Source organism: Arvicola amphibius, chromosome 9 (genome assembly GCF_903992535.2).
Source record: "Arvicola amphibius chromosome 9, mArvAmp1.2, whole genome shotgun sequence".
NCBI classification, from domain to species: Eukaryota; Metazoa; Chordata; class Mammalia; order Rodentia; family Cricetidae; genus Arvicola; species Arvicola amphibius.
Genome location: NC_052055.2, coordinates 16815064 through 16837454, shown reverse-complemented (window position 1 = coordinate 16837454; position 22391 = coordinate 16815064). Strand labels below are relative to the sequence as shown.

Below are 22391 nucleotides of genomic sequence, written 5' to 3'. Positions count from 1 at the left end.
TGAACTGCTGTACATAATTTAGTAGGTAAGAAAAACTGAACAATGTCCGTGTTCAGAAAAACAATACTCTACGATCCTTCCTTGATCGTTGTAGGCCGTCTTCCTTTTTAATGTGGTGCTGGGATTTGAACCCAGGGCCTTGTGCATGGTAGACAAACACTATGTCACGGAGCTACATTCCTACCCCTGATTCTGCATAGTATAAGAACAATCTCTTCTTCTCCTGTTTTCTGCCATCATATTTTCTTATTTGTTGCCAACGGCACTGCATCCAGTTTTCTGAACTTTCTCCTGACGTTTCATGTTACCCGTGATAGATGAGGAAGCTCTAACCCAGACCAAATTCAGCCGGCTAATCAATCAGGTTCCTTTAGTGAAGAAATCTGTGCCTCCAATCAACCCATAATGCAATGTGATGGAATTATGTATTACAAGAAGAAGGCGTGCTCGCCCAGCCCACTGCTCTCCAGCTTATTCAGAACCACTGACCAGTGGAAAGCTGTCACTAACCTGGTGTCTCGTTGGTTGCCATGTGAGAAAGACAGTTCTGTCATTGCATCACCCACCCAAAGATTCAGAGATCAACAGAAACAAATCTGCTTTTGATGTTGTTATCCTTCCCAGTAAGAGCAACAGTGGGAGGGAAGAATAGCCTCATTCTGTCTTCCTGCTTATGCAAGGCTATTCACCAGCTCGAGTGGCCTTTTCTCTGTGCCAAGTGCATCACAGTGTCCCTTTCATCAGCTCCTTGCACAAGCGACAAGTGACAGAAATATGACTGTCCCAGATGAGTATCAACATGGGCTCAGGAGACCCGGAGAGTTTTATGAGGGACTTGACCATCTAACATAAACATTGCGGACGAGAAGCCATGCAAAGGACCCTGAGAAAACCTAGGAAAGTCTTTCCTTTAAGAGAGAGAGAGAGAGAGAGAGAGAGAGGAAGGAAAGAAAAGAAAGGAAAAAAGGAAAGGAAAGGAAAGGAAAGGAAAGGAAAGGAAAGGAAAGGAAAGGAAAGGAAAAGAACCCGAGAAACAGCTCATAACTTTAGGCTTGGTACAGCAATACTGCAAACTGATGCAACCCAAGCATTTTAGGGTACACAGCAACACCAGACACAGCAAGACAGGCGGCACTACAGTGAGGATTACGGTCTAAACTGTGACCTAGAGGGTTGGAGAGATGGCTCAACAGGTAAAAGTGCTTGCTTTCAAGCCTGACAATGTGAGTTCAGTCCCCAGAAACCATGTAGTGAAAGGAGAACCAGCTCGTGAAAATTGTTCTCTGGTTTCCATACGTGTGCTATCACAGGCACACTGGCACATGAATGAGCACGACACCTGGATGTGAGAAACACAGAAATGATAATAAAGCGTGAGATCTAGCCTGGTGTGACGACGCACGCATGCCTTTACTCCCAACACTCAGGAGGCAGAGGCAGGCGAAGCTCTAATTTCCAGGCCAGCCTGCTCTACATAGTAAATTTCAGGGCAGCCAGGGCTACAAAGTGGGACCCTGTCTCAAAAAAACAAAGTAAAAAACAAAAAAGGAAGGAAGGGAGGGAGGGAGGGAGGGAGGGAAAAAATATGAGTGATAAAAGAAAAAAAATCTAAGACCAACCTTTGGAAACTGCAAGAAAATATCAAAATGTCTATATTTATTTAATTACTGATTTACATTATCCTGAAGATTTAACTGTTTCTCTTTTGTGAAGGGTATCGAATCTGTACTACATTGGAACAGTGCCTGACCATAGCTATTAACTTAATCTGCCTATTTTGAAGGGAATCTGTATCAGCATATGTTTAGTTAGGAGTGGGTAAACAAAAGCCCTGGAAAACCCCTGGACCACAAGACTCCTCCGAGCATGGCATGTCATACACGCAAGCCTTTATTCTTGCTCTTGTCTATGCTTCAATTGTCTCGCTATTCCCCAGTGTGCTCCTGGTAAACTCCTAGCAAGATAGTTGAGTTGTCCCCTCCTGGGGAAAGTCTCTACAGTCCCTCTCTCCTGAGCAGTCTGTCCCTTCCAGCCAGGGTTCCCACGGTAGCTAGGATACCCTTTCACCGCAAAAATACCATGCTAGGTTGTAACTCACCAGACACGCACCTCCAGAACCTCTGTCTGGGACCTTTGATCATGTGTTCCTTGAGAGCAGGGTCCTCACAGCTAACACAGTGTTGTTCTCATGAGCCACCACGATACCACTCAAGATAGCTTACTTCCTCCTTTAGGGGCAGAGGTGCCCACGCGAAGAAGGATGTTCATATCAGGATGTCAGACAAAAGTCTGACCCCAGTTGTGTTGAAAATTTAGCACTGAGAGGCAAACTCCTACACATTGAAAATTTACCTGCCTTGGTTGTTCAGTCTCAATCTTTTTTTTTTTTTTTTTTTTTTTTTTTTTTTTTTTTTTTTTTTTTGGTTTTTCGAGACAGGGTTTCTCTGTGGCTTTGGAGCCTATCCTGGAACTAGCTCTTGTAGACCAGGCTGGTCTCGAACTCACAGAGATCCGCCTGCCTCTGCCTCCCGAGTGCTGGGATTAAAGGCGTGCGCCACCACCGCCCGGCCAGTCTCAATCTTTAAAGAAGGCAAGCAGCCAGATGGTGGTGACGCACGCCTTTAATCCCAGCACTTAGGAGGCAGAGGCAGGTGGATCTCTGTGAGTTTGAGGACAACCTGGTCTACAAGAGCTAGTTCCAGAACAGGCTCCAAAGCTACAGAGAAAGCTCTCTCTCAAAAAATAAACAAACAAACAAATAAATAAAGATGGCAAGCAATGGACCAGAAAGATGGCTCAGCAGGTAAAGGCACTTGCCATACAGGCCTGACAACCTCAGTTTGCTTCCTGGAACCCACATACAGTAGAAGGAGAGAACCAATTCCACTGAGTTACTCTCTGACCTCCATGACCCCCATACATAAACATAAAAATAATAATACGGCTTTCAAAAATTATAAAGATGATGAAAGACCAATGTATCAGATCTTTCTTCAGCTGGATTTCATTTATGGTGGTTTAGTACCACTAAAAACAACTTCAGTCAGCCAATTAGAACATTGCCATAGCAAAACTGAATGAGGGACCTGGGTTTTAAAATCCTAAATAGGAGCTCTGCTACTCATGCTAATTTTGTGACTATGGTGCTCTTGTGCTCTCTCTCTCTCTCTCTCTCTCTCTCTCTCTCTCTCTCTCTCTCTCTCTCTCTCTCTCTCCCTCTCCCTTCCTCCTTCCCTCTCTCCCTCCCTCACTCCTTCCCTCCCTCCTTCCCTTTCTCTCTCCCTCCCTCTCTCCTTCCTTCCTCCCTCCCTCCTCTCTGTCTCTTCTCCTCCTTCTTCATCCCCCACTCTCTTTCTGTTATAATCATTTTTGCCCCTTAGCACACTTGCATCTCATGTTCACCATTCACCCATCTTTATGCCAAACACTGAGACATAACAGTGAATGAAAAAATATTGCAGAACTTGGGCAGGGGATGTGATTAGAGGGGTGGGGTTTTATCTAGCATGCAGGAGGCCCTGGGATCAATCTCCCATATGGTAAACTGGCTATAGTGACAGACAACTATAACCTCAGCAGGTGGAGTTGGTAGAATCAGAAGTTCAAGGTCATTCTTCCCAACACAGTGAATCAGTAGGCCAGCCTGTGATACCTGAGACACTGTCTCCAAAAACTGCTAAACAGGGAGGGAATCTGGCTGATCGCTCACATCCTCTTTTCTCAGTGAACAAGACCAAGGATCAACAGACTCAATGGGGACAGGGCACATAGAATAAAGCACGTAAAATCTTTCCTACATTACAAGGTGCTGTCTAAATGTCAGCTTATGTTCTTAAGTGTAGCACAAACACGTATCACAAGACTGAGAGAAAGGGAGGGAAAACTGGTAGAGACAATGTTGTTATTGACCATAGTTAATAAGCAGCATCGCCTCCCGTTTTCTTCCCAGACAGCATTCGAGCTGTGTATTCTAATGGCTGCTGTGGGAGCATGAGGCCAGGAAAGTTCAACATTAACGACTTCACTACAGTCCCATCAGCAGCTGACTCTGAAGTAGGTGTCTCTGTCCTCAATATTCAGCAGCTCCAACAACATACTGAGGTGGCAGACTACAACACCAAAAGAGAAAGCAATTTTACGAGGCTCCTGATAGAATTGCCAAGTGCTTTCGTCTTGGATGCAAAACTGAAGACAGGAAGTGAGCTCACTCAAATGAAAGCCCTCAGTTCCTCCTCCCGACATGAACTGCAAAGCGCAGGCATTCAAGTCCAGGGCCCCAGTGGTCCCCTAGTTCTAAAGGAGTCAACAGGAAGATGCAGTCTCACGACGTTAGAACTAAAAGCAATTTCAGTTTCCACTAGGGGTGAACCAACAAGCATCTATTTGTATTTTTACCCTATTTCTAGGACAGGGAGGATGTCATTAGAGTTACAAAAATGGAATGATGCACAATCATCTATATAAATAATGGACAAAAGTAAAATAGTTTCACCTTCTTGACCTTGTATTCATGTCAGGGACTATCCCATACCAAGCAGAATTAGCTTTTGTTCATGCTTGTAGCAGGAGACATTTAAATATATATAATATAAATATAGTTATATATATAGTTATATATAATGCATATATATAATGCATATATATATTTCATTCATATATATATATATATATATATATATATAATGTGTGTGTTGGGAACCACCCAACACGGTCCCCACAAATAGACACTCATGAATAAAAAAACCGAGAAATTGCATATGGTGGGGTAGGCCTGTAATTCTAGCGCTTGGGACAGCAGCCTGAGCTACCTAAGATTCTGTCAAAGGAGGAAGAAGGGATAGAGGAGAAGGAAGACCAATGGAGGAGGAGAAAGAGAAGAGATAACTAAGTCCTGGCCATTAGACATTTCCTCTGAAGGTTCCGGCAGCACCCATGGGAGAAAGGGTTAGGCCGTCCAGGAAGAGGGGGGCTTTGGGAGATGGCACCCCATTTCCTAAGCACTCTTCTGAGGTCTGGCCACAAGCAGGAAAGCTAAGGATACAGAGGCATCAGGACAGGATAGGAGGAATGAGAACAGCCGGAGGCTCCCAATCCTCACATGGATTCCATGTCTTCCTTAGATAAACGTTCATTCAGAAGTGCTGAGGAGCCAAACCAACTTCCTCTCCTCTGTGTTCCCCTTAAGGAGAATAAATTATCTAGCAGCAAAATAAGCACCCCAAAAGCAGCTAGCAGGAAGACAATGGGGGAAGAGTCCCCCGGGCTCATTAAGCATGTAAATTAGTAAACTGCTTTGTTCCAGGATAAGCAGTGACTCAAAAATCCTAGTGTACTAGAACAGCCATTTCTCTTTTCTTAATTAACTCCTTTGAGGGGCGGGGCACATGTGACAACCAGAGGACACTTGCAGAAGTTGGTCCTCTCCTTCTACCATGTGGCTGTCCGACATGGAAGTAAGTGCTTTTACCTACAGGGCCTTCCCAGTAGCCCGAGAATAGTGGTTTCGATTGAATTTTTATCCCTGACTGGTACATCTCCCTGGAAAGATGCAATGGTGAGTTACAACGAAGTCGTCCGTTAGCAGACGCCGGGCTTCTTGGCTTGAAGCCACTGTTGGTGCAAAGTCAGCAAATGGTGAACGTTCAACAAATGTGCTGGCTCCCGGCCCCGCTTCTTCGATTTCGTGGATGTTTCTCCACCATTTCCTCTTTGTAGTAAACACAGCACAAGCAAATTTAGGCCGCTTCTATCACAGCTGTGCTGTTAGCGCTGAAGGAGAAAGGCATGGGAAATGCAGACACGGGCCTCATATTAAAAAGAAAAAGAAGGTGAGACTCACAGTTATCAGAGAATAAAACTACTTTTACTTGGGTTCATGTCTCAGTTACATTTATGATGAGGCGGTACAAAGTCTGAGGCCAAGTTCCTGCGCTAATGTCACTGCAGCGTGCGGTTAGTTAGGCATAAACTGAAATCTCATTAACCAGAGAGAGAGAAAAAAAAATGCTGGCGTCAAAGGTTATCTCTAATTTCTAATTTATAGAGATGGAAAGGAAGAACTTGACAAAATGAGCTGAAATGGCTGACCTGCGAGACCTCTCCTCAGAATATGCAAGTAAAAGCACGCTATAGACTTTTCCAGAAAGTCCGCGCATGTCCGCCTTAATTGCTCCTTAAGTAGCTTTGCTTATACAGAAAGATAACCGGCAGCCTTGGCTGGGTCTTTCTGGGTGGAAGCATTTCTTAGAAAGACATCAGAGTTCAAGGGGTACAAATCGGTCTTTGCAACTCAGACTAAAGCCATTTGCAGCTTCTGTCCCTTTGCTGACAGCTTTGCTTTTCTTCTGTTTAGGTGTGGGAAGGAGCAGGGGGAGAGTTTTGCTATCTAGCCTTTGCTGCCCTGATAGCCAATGTGTAGCCCAGGATGGCCTTGACTTTATGGCTTCCCGTTTACAGGGATTACAGAAGGGCACTACGTCTGGCTTATTCTACTGCTCTTGCTGAGCACACAGGAACGGTAGTTTCATAATCATTAGTGGCTGTTGGGGGCGGGGGGATGGGGAGGGAGGGTATCTCAGGACAGGCTGTCACTGCAATGCGGTACAGAGGGGGCGGGCACGATACTAGGAGCAGACAGTTCCAAAGGTCATGTCAATATATCCCAACCTGTGTCTTTTCTACAGCTACTTTCTTCCTTGGATGCCCCCACTAGGTATTTTTCCCTAAAATTTCCCTTAATCGCATTATAGACTCTGGGTAGGGGGAGGGGCGCGGGGGGGGACATCCATTTGTCATCACTGAAGCCAAATGACCTTTGGTGAAGGATCATTATCCCCCTACCTCTCTGTGGGTAGGGATGACCCCATCTCTGTCCTCAAGAGAGATCCTGATTGAGCTAAGGTAGACAGGAGAACAGCATCCTCCTCACCATGATACAGCCATACCAATGTCCATGAGTTACGATGAGTCAAAAAAAAAAAATCAATGTTCAAGGCTTGTGTTGGTGGCTAATAGCATTCAACCTTGTCTTCAGCCTGGGTCTATGCTGGTGGCTACTGTGTGACAGCAAGAGATCTTCTTCATGAAGACAAAGCTAATGCCCAAAGAGGAGAATCAAGAACATGGAAGAGGAACAGAACAGGTACTAACCAAGCCTCACAATGTCCCCTCATCTATGAAAACAGTGCATATAGCCCGTATGAATTACCAATTAAATACAAATTATGCCCTACATGCATACAGTTGCAAACTATATATTTTACTCAAAGGTGGGGAAGGTTTTTTGTTTGTTTATTTGTTTGTTTTGTTTTTTTGTTTTTCGAGATATGGTTTCTCTGTGTTGTTTTGGAGCCTGTCCTGGAACTAGCTCTTGTAGATCAGGCTGGCCTAGAACTCACAGAGATCTGCCTGGCTCTGCCTCCCGAGTGCTGGGATTAAAGGCAAGCACTGCCACCGTCCAGCGGGGAAGGTATCCTTTATCATGAGCCAAATATGAGTACCATGGCCTGGCAATGTGGGTTCAGCTTATCCTGAATGATGTGTTTCGTTATGAAAGAGGTCAGATGAGCTTTTGCGGTCACTGAACAAAAGTCATGAACCAATGCATTTGCGAACGTGTTGGCTGGAACATCAGGTAGGCAGGGTTACAAGTGGGGAAATCTGTGCTACAGGTCTCAGATGCTTAGCTCGTGGCATTCTTAGCTTTTTGGTTGGTGGAGGCTGGCTGTTATGTTAAAACATTCCAAAGGTTTTACCTGATAAACGGGTGTTAGGGCAGATAAAGAGGTTAGTGATAAATGGTTAGTAAAGAGGCAAAAGGCAGCCAGAGATAATTTTGGCTTTGGGTCATTCCAACTCTGGAGAATCAAAGTCCTAGTCAATCAGTTGGCATACAGAATATTCAAAACCAATGTGGTGGTTTCAGGGAAATTCAGTGTACAAATGACATGCACAGTCATAAGACTGAGAATGGCCACAGGGAGAGCCTTGTATTTTTAAATCCAAGAAACAAATTCTCATATGAATAACCTACATAAATGTAGGGAAACCGTTCAGCCCTTGGATCTTCCCATTTTAGAATAGAGATAACTGAATTATTATACAGAATTATGGACATAATTTAACAATATACACACAGGGTATAGACTTGGACCCGAAACTGTCATGTTTCTTCAGCTAATGGCGGCATGGTTCAGTGTTCCAATATCTCCTTCTTCAGAAACTATCAAGAAAAACAGAGACCTGGGCCCGGGGAGGTGGCAGGGCTCTGCAGTCATCGATCAGTGGATAAAGTGCTTCCAAGGCAGGTATGAGGAATGCGGTTCAGATCTCTGAGACCTGCGAAAAATCCAGGCAGCACGGATACAGAGATTCCCTGAAGCAAGCTGGCTAGTTAGACTAGCTAAAATGGGTTCGGTGAGAGATACTGCCTCCGAATGGAAAGTGAACACGGACTGAGAAAGACACTGATGTCAACACTTTGGGCCCCCCACATCCACATGCCTGTGCACCCACACACATACACACTTGTAAATATGTACACACACACATACACACTGGTGGGGGGGGGCACACAAACAGGACGCCATGAAAAAGGTTTTGAAGAGAAACATATACATCTATCCTCTTCCTCTACGTTGATTACCATCATGCTTTGTCCCAGATTCATCTGAAAATTCCATCAAGATATTGGCACTGTGCCAGAGTATTGCCACAAGCGTGTAAGGGTGCGACTTCAATATCAGGATTGCCCGGACCCCAAAGGTCCCGACTGGCCTACTTTCCCACAATGTGAAGCCTAGGTTATTGGCTATGAGCTGAACTTCTCCTGACCCCTTTGCCCCGCAAGAGTCTCCTTCGCAGCTACCTTCTCTATGCTAGGAGGATGGCTTCCTTAAGTCCTTCCTGACCACAAATGCCCAGAGGCTGTGATGATACACACCTATAATCCTAGGAGAGGAAGCCAGGCCGGCAGGCTATGTAGACTCTGTGAATGAATGAATGAATGAATGAATGAATAAAACAGAACAACAAGAATACCTGTTAGTGTCTTCTGTTCTTCCAGTGCTTAGGTTTTGAATAACCTAATATCAGTATTTCTCAGCTTTCCTATTTATTGAGTTATGCTGAATAATTATTTTTAAGATTTATCTTAATAAAAATAATTTTCTTAAAAAACTATGGGACTGCATGTGTGTCTCTGTGTAGGTATGTGCACATCGAAGGTAGGTGTTCTTGGAAGGAGATGTCAAATCATGTGGAATTAGAATTTTTGGTGGATCTGAGCTGCCCAACATGGGTACTGGAAACCAAACTCAGGCTCTATGCAAATGTATGTGCCCCTTACTACTGACTACTGAGCTATCTCTCCAGCCCAATAATAATAATTTAATAATAATAATAATAATAATAATCTGTCCTATCGCTTTAAGAAATAAGCCCCGCCCACTCCCCCCTCCACTGAGGCAAGCAGGATCTTCCTTCCACTTCCAGCCTGAGACCTTCTTCCTTTCCATCTCTCTTCTGAAGAGGAAGCTGCTGCTGTGGCTCCCCCCCCCCCCTCTTTCTCTCTCTCTCTCTTTCTCTCTCTCTCACACACACACACACACACACACACATGAATAAAGTAAAAGTTTAAAACAACAGCTACAAAGGGGTATAACTTCTTGAATTTTCCTTGAATATTACTAGCTTATCTCCTTTCATATGGTCCTGTACATCACAAAGTTCTTCTACATGCTCTCCTTCCTCATAAGAAAGGAATCTATGCTCAGGGCCTTCTACTGTACCAGAATTGTGCTCCTGGCTCTCACAGCTAACTTATGAGATGAGACACAGAAAAGCATCTGTCGGCAGGTTGGAAAAGCTTTTCACCTGACAACAATTAAATACACTACTCTTGGCACCTGTGCAAATGAGATTGGTAACAGGGCCAGAAAAAAACTGAAGGAACAAAGCAAGAGCAAGGAGCCCCTTACCCGTGGGTCTCCCTAAATATCTCATCAGCTGAGATATTCAAGCACAGTTGACAAAGGTTGCTGTAAAAATTGCCTACCTAGGAGATCGGTCCTTTTCTTTGTAGAGAGATTTCAAACAAGACTGCTAAAATCGCAAGCGACCCTGCTTACAGCCTGGACTACTTCCTCACCTTGGCATGGTCTTACTCCTTTCCCAGATGTAAACCTACAATTTTCAGGGAACCTCACAAACTAGAAACAGACCATAAAGAAGACTTTTGTTTACAGTATAAATACCTTACTTCCTCTGCAACCCTTGTGAGCTAGGTTGTCCTTATCAGCTGTAATCCCACACAATGCACACCAGGAACCAGCCCCTGATCTCACTTTCCTCAGCAACACTTTCGGACGTGACTTCAGAACCCACCAAAGTCACATATATAGTTATTGCTAAGACCCTCAAGCTGCTTCCTGAGAATCCCACAGCTAAATTCTTGGGTGTATACTATCCTTCCTATTATGAAGACACTCAAGCTGGCTCCTGAGAATCCTACAACTATGTTCTTGGGTGTGTATTATCCTTCCTAAGGGCTTCTGCTGCTATTAACTTCCATGCTTAAACCAATACAAAAATCTCTTATGAATAAACTCCAATTCTGTTTCACACTGACTTGTCCTAAAGTCCATTTTTGTGGCAAAGTGAAGAATCCCAACTTCATTTGGTGAAAGTCTCTGGAGGACTCATCAGTCAGCTACAGGCAGCAGAGCGGACACGTGTCTGTCACCAGGTCCTGCCTCATTCCCACGACACAGTGACTCCAAATGGTGTCTTCCTGACTATACATTTGTTTTAGAAACGAGGTTTTACTCTATAACCAGGCTGGTCTGGAATTCACAGAGATCCATGTGCCTCTGCCTTCTAAATATTAGGATTAAAGATGTGTGCCACAACTCCCAGCTTTGTCTTTGCTATAGCCTACTGGCTTTCCTTCTGCTAGTGTGTCCAGGAGAGCTAAGTGTAAAGGCTAAGGTTACCTCCAAGGGTTCCTCTGGGACCTTCTGAAAGTTCTAGAGAAGCTTCAGCTCCAAATTCAACAGACTTGAAAGGCCCTTAGAAGATGCCTGTGGGTGCTCAGGAGTGAGTGGGCTTGAATGTCTTTGCAATACCAATACATGTGTCTTTGCTAGGTTCTGAAGCTACCTCTGAAAGTGCTACTGGGGACTCTAAATGAGATCACAGGCTAGCTCCTGTTGTACAGGATCACGGTTGATATGATAACCCTAGGTCACAAGTCTTTCTCTATTTCCAAGTCTGTGTGCTCTAATTCCCACTTCTCTTATTTGAGCTATTTGAACATTCTCTTTGGCTCCATCCTTCTGCATACAGTCAGGTATCTCAGGATTCTGATTCTGGAGGTTAAGGGAGAAGATTATGGAGTTTAAGGTCAGTCTGGAATACATGGTGAGATCCTGTCTCAAAGAAAGGAATGAATAAAGGAAAGCAAACTTAGGAGGACCATGTGGTGATCATGGTGTGTGTGTGTGTGTGTGTGTGTGTGTGTGTGTGTGTGTGTGTAGGCAACAGCAAGATGGTATGATTTTAGGAAAGCAGTCTGTTACGGGGGAGGGGGAAGGCAAGTACATCACACAGTTTTAAAGAACTACAACTGCCTATGACTTGGCTAAAGCCCACTGTGCAGTGAATCGCACAGTGGAAGTAGTCATTAGTGATGGCACGTGCTTGCTCCAGATAAAAGAGAAGCTTGCGACATTGACTTAGTTAGGGTTCTTATTGCTGTGCAGAGACCACAGGACCAGGGAAACTCTTATAAAGGGAACATTTAACTGGGGTGGCTCCCTTACAATTTCAGAAGTTCAGTCCCTTATCGTCAGGATAGGGAGCATGGCAGCATGCAGGTAGACAGAGTGCAGAACCCAAGCCTGGTGTTTGAGCTGAGAACAGAGTGGGGAGATTCTAGGTCCTACAGAAGACCTGCTATTATTCTGCTAAAAGGACAGAGGATTAAAATACTCTCTAAGGGACTCATCTTCATACCCATGTATTAACGCAGCTCTGCACATTCACCGGTGCTTCTGACAGGAGATGGTGATGGATACACAGACTCACAACCAGTTGGTGTGCAGAGAATAAGACACTGTGGAGTGCTTAGCCCTACATCCCAGACCTGTATCCCACCACCTACTCCAGTGGTTCAGGGAGCATGGAGGAAGAGAGGGCAGAAAGACTGTAAGAGGCAGAGGAAGAGGATGACAGTTGCAAGAGTCTTTTCGAGACGTGCAGGCCCGTTCGCTCATGGGCTCACAGCAGAGATGACTGTACAAGACCCACACAAGCTCAAGCTACTAAGAAATCCCACCAAGGATGGGGGAATAGCTCACAACCCACCCCTACCCCCAGCTGAGGAATTATTGTCAATGTGTGGCTGCCTGGAAAGGGGGACACCGTTTTTCTTCAGCGATGCAGCCCCTGGGGGACAACCCAAGCTCCAGTAGATCGCCCTACACCCATGCAAACCCTGGCAGTATTAAGAGGACTCGGTTTTAAAAAGCATACAGGAAATTGAGAAAACACGGGGGACCTACGGGAGAGCTGAAGGGGAGAAGTAGGAGTGGATCTGATCAAAACATATTATGTGCATGTATAGAATTCTCAAACAATTAAAAAAAAAAAAGATCGGGGCAAGGAAGCGAATTCTTTTGAGATGAGGGAAGAGCCCGAGGAGAATTAGGGAAAGGTACTACTGGAAAAGAAAGCAGAGTAGGTGCATGGTAACTCCTGTTGTCCTTACTCCTGTTGTTTTTACGCACCAACTGCTACAAAGTGTCAGCCCCGTGCAGCCAGCCCCTTGCTCCGCAGCTGGAATTCACAACGATCAAAACACTCTTTGCAACTCATCGCATTATTGTACACAGCTGTTTCCATGTTGGACTTCACTTTATCCAACAACACAATCTGACAGTTGGGGGATCTTACCCCATTCTACAGCTACAAAATCAGAAAAGAAAAGGAGGTAGGTGTGGTAGCTCCCCACCTATCATTCCAGAACTTGGGAGGCTGAGGCAGAAGGACTGTCATAAGTTCTAGGCCAGTCTGGGCTATGGATGTACGTCTCCAAAAAGTGGAATAAAAGTTGAACATAAATCAAGCTGGAAATGAAACTTCTCTCGCACCCTCCCCTTGGATTTTCTCGTTTTTTCATCACCTGCTCCTCACCATGATGACCACGAAGCAATAGAGCAGTCCAAAGATAAGGCAGGGGTAACCTGCAGTGGGTGCAAAGCAATCAGAGGCAGAAAGCCTGGTCACCACCAAACCTCAGGACTCACTCGAGATGAGGACAGCTCGAACAGAAGAATCCATTCTGGCAGTGACGGTAAGGATGGCCAGACACCTGCCCCTCCATTAATTAGGACAACAGGCACACAACCACTTTCATCACTTCTAAGTTTATGTAACTTTGTTTTGCTGAGAGTGGGTCCCACAAGCCCACCCAGGCTGGCCTCAAACCGCACTATGTATCCAAGGACTTGGACCGCCTGACCTTACTGCCTGACCCGGGAAGAGCTAGGATTACAGACACGAGCCACGATGGTGGGGCTGAGAGATAGCTCAGTAGGTAAAGGTGCTTGCTGTGAACTCCTGGCAACCTGAATTTGATCTGGGAACTTATGTAAACACGGAAGAAAGGACTCCTGAAATCTGTTCTTTGACCTCTACATTGGCACAGCGGTACACATAATCCCTGTCCCTGCCCACACATGGTAGGATTTCTTTCTTTCTATAGACCAGGCTGACCTCGAACTCATAGAGATCCACCTGTCTCTGCCTCCCGAGTGCTGGGATTAAAGGCGTGCACCACCACTTCCCAGCAAGATTTCTTTAATTGCTTTAAAATAGTTAGAATAAGGTGAAATTGAATCCTCCAAATTTAAATGGTTAATATTTGTTCAGAAATTTTTTGCTTTATTTCCTTTTGTTTTTTTAAAGACGGGGCCTTGCTGGCCTAGCACTTACTATGTAGGCCAGGCTAACTTCAGACTTACAATTCTGTGGTCCCCACCACCCAAGTGCTGGGATTGCAGGTGCATGCCATCATACTCAAATTTGGATGTGACATCTCAGCCCTTCCCAAACCGAAACAGAATTGTCTTTTAAATCTCCCTTCTCTAACTGAGAAGGAAAACTGAGACAAGAGCAGAAGCCAACTGATCTCCCTTCTCTAAAGAGGAAAACTGAGGCCAGAGCAGAAGCCAACTGTCCCAAAGTCAGGGAAGCAATACAAGGTGGAATCAGAAACAAGAAAACCCGGGGCAGTCTGCTGACATCCTGTGCTCTTAACAATCACCCAGACCTTCTGGACACATCCTACCAAGTCTGGAAGTCAAAAGTGCTGGCGCAGAGAGACCAGCAGCACCACTGCATTCCAGCAAGCCCTTGCCGGTTGCTCACTGATACGGGAAGCCCCTGGGGTCAGATTCTCAAAAGCACCCCAAGAAATGTTTCCATCTTCAGGGCCACTTTACGGATGAGGAAATGGCTGAGACAAATAAATACATTCATTTGGCCAAGCTCAGCTACACTGGCTGATGATCACAAGGTTAGTGGTGTAAGCACTAACTCCACATAATCCTTGTAATTAACACTGCAAGGTTAATTCCATTGTTACTCATCCTCCTTACCTAAATAACTTGTCTAAGGCCCTATTCTCCCTAAGTAAAGGGCAAAGCCAGGATTCACTCCGGCTCAAAGCCCTTCTCAAAACAAAGTCATGGTAACATGGTGGGGCAACAGAAATTCAAACCCAGTCTGTGAGTTCAAGGGCTGTTACAAAACCCTGTCTCAAAAAATGAAAAAGAAAGAAAGGAAGGAAGGAAGGAAGGAAGGAAGGAAGGAAGGAAGGAAGGAAGGAAGAAAAGGAAAAGAAAAGAAAAGGAAAAGAGAAGAGAAGAGAAGAGAAAAGAAAAGAAAAGAAAAGAAAAGAAAAGAAAAGAAAAGAAAAGAAAAGAAGAAAAGAAAAAAAGAAATTCAAACCCAGCTCCAACTCCCGAGTCAGAACCTAATTGCCCTTCGGTCTGCAGAACTGTGGTGGGAAAGCCTGGAAGCGCTCTGGGGAGTCAAGAAAGATACATTTAAGGGACAGCATCTTGAAAGAGAAAGTGATTTGGGGACACAATAATGTTTGTAAAAGAAATGAAAAGTGAGGACTCCCATCCAAGGGAAGCCTTTCTCAAACAGCAATGCAGCCATCAGCAAAGCATTACACTATTAAGAAAATCAGAGTAAATTAGAAAAGCTTTACATCATCTTATTTAAAATACTCTTGATGAAGGAAAACAGGTTTTTAATTCAGACTAGCATCCTCTTTGAACAGCTACTTCCTCAAACTGAGTCCTGCAAAGCCCAGTGGTTTATCAGACCTCCAGGGAACTCTGCAAAATTCTCCTTCGAGTCTTGAAATAATCATTTAGAAACTGAAAAAATGGCCGGGAAAAAAAAATCAAGCCAAGAAGTGGGGGAAAGTAGCGCACCTCTTTCTGGTTGGACCAGGGGCTCGTTCGTGGTCAAGTTCTGGCAGAAATGCCGCAGAGCCGGACTCATTTTAACTGACAATCTGCTTTATGACCACAGTATCGGCAGCTGCGGAAGCACAAGTCTTAAGCATAAGCCCAAGAAAAAGGAACAGGAAGCGGTGGGAATGGCGGGGAAGCCCTGGAGCTGTGCTGGTTCCTGGATTTGTGAGATTGGGAAAGTGATAATTCTAGGAAAAGTGTAGGGCGACCGGCCAACTCCAGGGTCCCAAACGTGGGCCCTGAACAAGGTACTTTCCCGCCCCCTTGCGGACCCAAGTGACAACTGACAATGTGCCAATTAAGGGATAGGTAAAGGGCTCCGAAAGGTTCTCCAAGATGAGCGTTCTGCTAGAGCAACCCTTCAAGGGGCTCGCAGAGATCCGCCCAGTTTTACATATAAGTAAATTGGGGCTCAAGGAAGAAAAGCATGTCTTGCTAGCAAAAAGGAAAGCTGAAGTGAAGGCAACCGTGGAGCTGGTGCCTTTTATCTGGAAGTCCAGGGGCTGGGGTCCGATCCGATCCTTCTTTTCGGACCGAGCAGGCTAGGCTGGCATCAGGAAAACCTGGCAAGGAGACCGCGCACACTGAGGGGTGGCGAGTCCACGGGACGCAGGGCTGCAGAAGCCCAGCTAGGGCGCAGCCTGCACCATGCGTTCCCGGCATCGGTCCCTGCAGCCTTCCTGAGGCTGCCAGTCCCGGGGCTGTAGCCGCCAAAGCACTCGCGCCAGCGAACCAGCCATTCCAGGCGTCCGCAACGGTACCCGCGCCAAACGCAACTAGCCTGCCACCAGCCAGACCGCGAGTGCTCTCCAGACCGCGGCGGGCACCACGAGCAGGGCAACCGGGGAGCCCACCGACTGAGCGCCTCTCCTTACCGGAGCTGCTCCCCGGTGACGAGGACTTCAGCCATGCGTTCCAGCTCTCTCTGATGCGCCCCACCACTCCCGCCGGGATTGCTGTCGCTGCCACCGCTGCCGCCGCCGCTGCCCTCCTCCATGCTCCCGACCGCGCGGCTGCTGCTACTCTGCCTTTGCTGTCCCGCCGGGTGCCTGGCTTTCGAATCAGCCTGCCCTCGCCGAGGCCGCCCCGGCCATCTTTGTTCCTGGCGGTCCCGTGGCTCACAAGCGATTGGCTCGTGAGGGAATCCCTGCGGGCAAGCTGGAGATTTCGGCGAGTCCAACACTGGAACTTCGGCATGGGGGCGTGGCCTGGGCTCGCTCGTGGCCGGGGGCGGGGCCAAGGAGGAAAACATAAACATCTGGGCGGGGCAGTGAGCTGAGTGTTTCTTCTGGAGGTTGAGTGTTTCTTCTGGAGGTTGAGTGTTTCTCTCCTTTTATATTTCTTTTTTTACTTCCAAAGTCATGCTGGGGAAGTTTGCATTTTTACTGTACTTTCCATAGCCGAGTTGCAGAGAATAAAAACGAGAATCATATACTCAAATAATGAAAGGGCATTCCACTCTGCCTGACGACTTTCTCTGGAGCCAGCCTGCCTTATGGTGGAGTCAGTAAAGCATCTTGACCTGGGGTTGAAAAGGACTAAGAATCTGGCTTCATGCCTGTGATTTCCTAACTAAATGCTCTTAATCCCTTCTTACAATAATTGTAGCTAGCACCTGTCCACACCTGGTGCACTAAAGATGCTTCAGGCAGGTCGTTGCCTTGCTTAATTTTTCCAGATCGTAATCTGAACGTTGCCTTCCGTTTACATCTAGAAGGCAGCGAGGAGGAGTGAGGAGCCTGGTCCCTTGCAAACAGGCAAGGTCAGTCTAGATTTTAGGGTGTGTTTTTAAAACAACTGCATCTTCCGAGGCGTGCTGTGACTCACCTGTGTTCCCAGAACTCCAGAGAAGGAGGCAGGAGGATGGTGAGTTTGAACCAGACTGGCCTGCAAAGACGCCTTGTCTCATAAAACAAACTAAAACAACAGCGGTCCACTTGACACGATGAAGCAGTACAGTAAACCTTCAGGAGAGTGGAGTGAAACACGTTTGAATGGCAGAACCGGTCTAAAGTGATGATAAAAATGGATTGTCCTCATCCCTTCTCATTTTTAGCTTGTAAATGTTCGCGTAACTGCACTTCAGAGCTTGTGTCTTTCTTGGTCGAATAGATATTTTGAGGTCTCTTTTGAGTTTCCCTTCTGTAACATACAGGCACTCGTGTCTGTGTACCTTGACCCAAGTACTAGGACAGCAATAACTGTAGCAACATGCAGGAAGTGTCAGTACAGACCACACCACTTGCTGCTATGAATATTACTTGAGCCTTCCTGAAGACTGGGTTCTGATCCTTACAGGGCACAATAAAAAACAGAACATTTAGCACTTCACAAAGTCCAATTTTTGGTAAATAAAAGCATTGTAGTCTCATTTTTAAGAGACAGATAAAAATATGTTGTTTCAGATAGAATCTTGCTTTATAGCCCAGGTTGACATCAAACTCATGATCCACTTGTCTTAGCCTCCCAAGGGCTGGGATTACAAACATGAGCATCAAGCTCTTCTCTGTTTTTTCCAAAGGAAAAACTCACATTAGTCTTCCCTAGGGCTCTAAAAAAGACCAGTCCTCACAGCTTACTGGAGTGTTGTAACAGTTTGCTGAGCTTTTATTCATGTTTCTGCTTGACCGGACACCATGCACCTTTTGTAGATTGTTTAACTTATCATCACGAAGTTCTGTTAGGTCTTAGTGCTTCAAATATAAATGCGAAAGTAGAAATAGCTTAAGTTTCACAACTACAAAGTTAGGCAGCCCTTCAATGCTTCCTCTATAGATTTTCAAGACTATGATCAGTCGCATTCCAGAAAGGAAATAACTCTCTTTAACAGAATATCTTAGGCAAATCCTCTGCCAAAGGAAATTATTTATGCTTATTAACTTTTATAAACAGACAATATTTTTAAAGGTGTACCAAGAGAGAAAGCTCTCAGCTACACTTGATTCTAAGAGTCCTATTCTAATAGAATAGACACCGGTACCAGTAACAGAGGTAGAAGGGTTAGAGTTAACAAGGGGAACGGCTGTCTGTTTCTCGTGATTTTTGTTTGTTTGTTTTTTTGTTTTGTTTCTTTGTATAGACTGACTATCCTGGAACTCAGAGGTCTGCCTGTCTTTGCTGCCGAAGTGCTGGAATTAAAAGTGTGCACCACCATATCCAGCTATTGTTTCTTGTGTTTTAAATTTTATACTTAGTACACAGAAAACAGATTTTTTTGGTGCTTGTGGGTGGGTATTTCACTCAATCATGCAATCTTGATCCTTGTTCTATCATTCATTGTCTAACTTTACAATCTTATACTGGTCACTAAATCTCTTTGGTTCTCAATTTCCTATTGATAAAATAGGAATAATAATTCTTAGTTTCTAAGTATGGTCTTTGACATTCATCAAATAATGGTTTAATTAAATAAATTTTGAAGATCCATTTTAATAACAAAATTTTGTAGATTTATGACAAAAAATCACCATAATTAATTTAAGGCTAACAATTTTCAGGTCAGGAAAATATCTGACCTGGAAGGAAAAGTAGCTTTTAATTTTATTTTTAGATTCAATGCTTTTTAGTCAGAATCTCGCGTAGCCAAGGCTGGCCTTGAACTCCTGATTTTCTTGCTTCCACTTCTACTTCTCAAGTGCTGTTGGGCCTGGATATTTTTCTTGAAAATCCCATTTCTCTCTCTCTCTCTCTCTCTCTCTCTCTCTCTCTCTCTCTCTCTCTCTCTCTCTCTCTCTCTCTCTGTGTGTGTGTGTGTGTGTGTGTTCGTTCGGTGGCGATGGTGTGGGTGTGTGTGTCGAAGTGATCTAAGTGTGATATTTTGGTGAAATACAAGATAAATTAAGTAAAAAAAGCATGCTTAACTCATATCAATCCCAGCACTCGGGAGGCAGAGGCAGGTGGATCTCTGTGAGTTCAAGGCCAGCCTGGTGTACAAGAGCTAGTTCCAGGACAGGCTTCAAAGCCACAGAGAAACCCTGTCACAAAAAAAAAACCCCACCACACACCACACACACACACACACACACACACACACACACACAATTATGTGGGTAATTAGAATGTTTCTGAGTGGATTGCTCTCAATAACAAACAGTCCATCTCTGTTTTTCATTTAGGTTAGTGGCCTCTCTGGTCAATCCTATTTTGAGCAGTGCTGGTGTAATGAACTCTTCCGAAAGGTGAGTCAGAAAGGGAAGTGACAAGCTGGAATTACTAAAAATGCAAAAGTCTAGACAGTGTCTGCCATCAAGCTGTGTGTTAGGGTAGACGTTATCTGGACTTGGTGAAGCACACCCAATTCCCAGCATTTGGAGGATAGAAGGAAGGTCAGAGTTCAAGGTCAATCGTACAACCTAGTAAGTTCAAGACTAGCCTAGAATGTGAAAACAAACTAAGAAAAACTACAGCTGTTGCTTCTAAGAGTCCATCTGTCTCGGTCCTGCTGGATGCTATGAGATGCCTCCTGTCTGTCATCTTCCTTGGCTCTACTTCCCAACAAGTTATACTTCTCTATGAATTTATATTTTCTTTAAAAAAAGTTTCAAGCTGGGTGGTGGTGGTGCAGGCCTTTAATCCCAGCACTCGGGAGGCAGAGGCAGGCAGATCTTTGTGAGTTCGAGGCCAGCCTGATCTACAAGAGCTAGCTCCAGGACAGGCTCCAAAGCTACAGAGAAACCCTGTCTCAAAAAACAAATTAAAAAAGAAAGTTTCATTATATTTTAGTGGATGTGCGTGCACACAGGTGGGTATGAGATGACAGCTGGCTGGAGTCGGTTATTTCCTTCCACCGTGTTGGTCCTGGAGGCTGAACTCAGGTTCTCAGGCTTGGCATCCCGTACTTGTACCATTGAAGTCATCTCCCCACCTCCTGAATTTACATCTTTTTATAAGAGGGTTAGAGTCAAACATTAATGGAAGTCCTGATTCTCTTCCCGCACCCCCACTTTGGTTTTTTTTGAGACAGGATTTTTAGGTGTGTAGCCCTGGCTGTCCTGAAACTAGCTCTGTAACCAGGCTGGCCTCGAACTCACAAAGTTCCACCTGCCTCCCCAGTGCTGGGATTAAAGGCATGTGTCACCATCGCCCCATGGAAGTCCTGATTCTTTAGCAACCACATTTGTTATTGGTTTTGTGAGGAGAAGAACCTGGTGGTTTAGAACATCTTCTCCAATATATCTGCAAAGGACCTGGTACATGTTGCCTCAGACTCTGTGAGTTCATATGAGCTTTGCTCATACGTATTTAGAGGGCCTTGTTTTCTTGATGCCCTCCATCCCCTCTGGCTCTAACCCTCCTCTTTCTCAGGGTTCTCTGAGTTCTGAGGGGAAGGATTTAATGGATTGGTGAAGACATCTTCTGAGGGCTGAGTGTTATATCTAAATATTTTTGTTGCTAGATATGTTGAGACAGGGGCCAGTCTTTAACAAAATGATTGTAAGGTCTGGGAATGTATCTTAGTGACAGAGCACTTGCCTAGCATGGCCAAGGACTTGGGTTTTATCCCCAGCCCTGTCAAAAGCAAATAGGTGAGACCTGAGAACCAATATTTAACAACAAACAAGAGACAAATGACAGCAAATAAAGATAGCAAAAAAATAAGACATCCATATCTTCATAATTCACACCCACTTTAATATATTATTGTATTGATTCAGCTTTTTGTAAGAAAACATTACAGAAGAATTCAGCCCTCCTTACCACGCCAGATCTTTTAATATAGTGGTAGGTGGTGCTGCCATCTACTGATTACTTTTGCAATGACAATTGTAAACTGCCAATGGAGAAATGGCCACCTCCAAGAGGTTCTATTGGGAAGTTTACAGTCTATTACATTTATGGGGTGATGCTGGCTTTTTGTGATCAGATACTAGATATGATATGTGCACATTTCCTTAGGGCAATAAACTCACAAAGAATTGTCCCAAATCTCAATTGTCTTTCTTAGGAGGTAGTTTTTGCATGATTTTTTTTTTTTGGTTTTTCGAGACAGGGTTTCTCTGTGGCTTTGGAGCCTGTCCTGGAACTAGCTCTTGTAGACCAGACTGGTCTCGAACTCACATAGATCCGCCTGCCTCTGCCTCCCGAGTGCTGGGATTAAAGGCGTGCGCCACCACCGCCCAGCCATGATTTTTAACCTAATACAGAATGGTCAGGAATGTGATTATTGTATGTATGGATAAAGAATTGTACCTTGTGCTGTTCCAGTCTTTTTTATGGTTTTTAAAGACAGGGTTTCTCTGTGTAGCTTTTGGAGCCTGTCCTGGAACTCGCTCCGTAGACCAGGCTGGCCTTGAACTCACAGAGATCCACCTGCCTTTGCCTCCCACGTGCTGGGATTAAAGAGGTGTGCCACCACCACCCAGCTTGTTGGGGTCTTAGGAATAAAATCAAAGGTTTGCCTTTGGATAAAACGACTCTATTTGCCATCTGTGCAATATACACACAAATAGCACTTCAGTCCACATATGGTAGCTGTAGCGTGCAGCAAGATTATGTGTATGCTAAAGCAGATGTATGAATAGGGGCTAGAGAGTTGGCTCAGTGGCCAAGAGAAAGCGTTGCTCTTGCAGGGAACAGTCTGATTCCCAGCACCCACCTCTAACTCTCGTTCCAGGGGATCCCTTCCTGTCTCCTCGCTTCTGCAAGCACCTGCACTCACATGCGTATATCCACACAAAGACACACAAATAGACACACATATTTTTAAATGCAATGTATTAAAAGTATATAAACATATTGGTCTGGAAATACTCAACTGGTAAAGCCACTTATTACCAAGCCTGATGACCTGGGTATAAAGACCAAGAAGCTACTTTTGCAGTGTTATAGATGACTGTGGACGCC

At 45.0% G+C, this 22391-nt stretch overlaps 1 protein-coding gene across 1 annotated transcript in view; it reads right to left on the bottom strand.

Annotated features, from left to right (window-relative positions):
- Positions 1 to 16714, bottom strand: part of Deptor (DEP domain containing MTOR interacting protein) — a 129820-nt gene extending 113106 nt beyond the window's left edge. Inside the window, exon 1 of the mRNA XM_038342710.1 lies at positions 16424 to 16714. Coding sequence (XP_038198638.1) covers positions 16424 to 16545 — 122 coding nt within the window. The 5' untranslated portion in view covers positions 16546 to 16714. The remainder of the gene's footprint in view (positions 1 to 16423) is intronic.
- Between the last annotated feature and the right edge of the window lie 5677 nt (positions 16715 to 22391).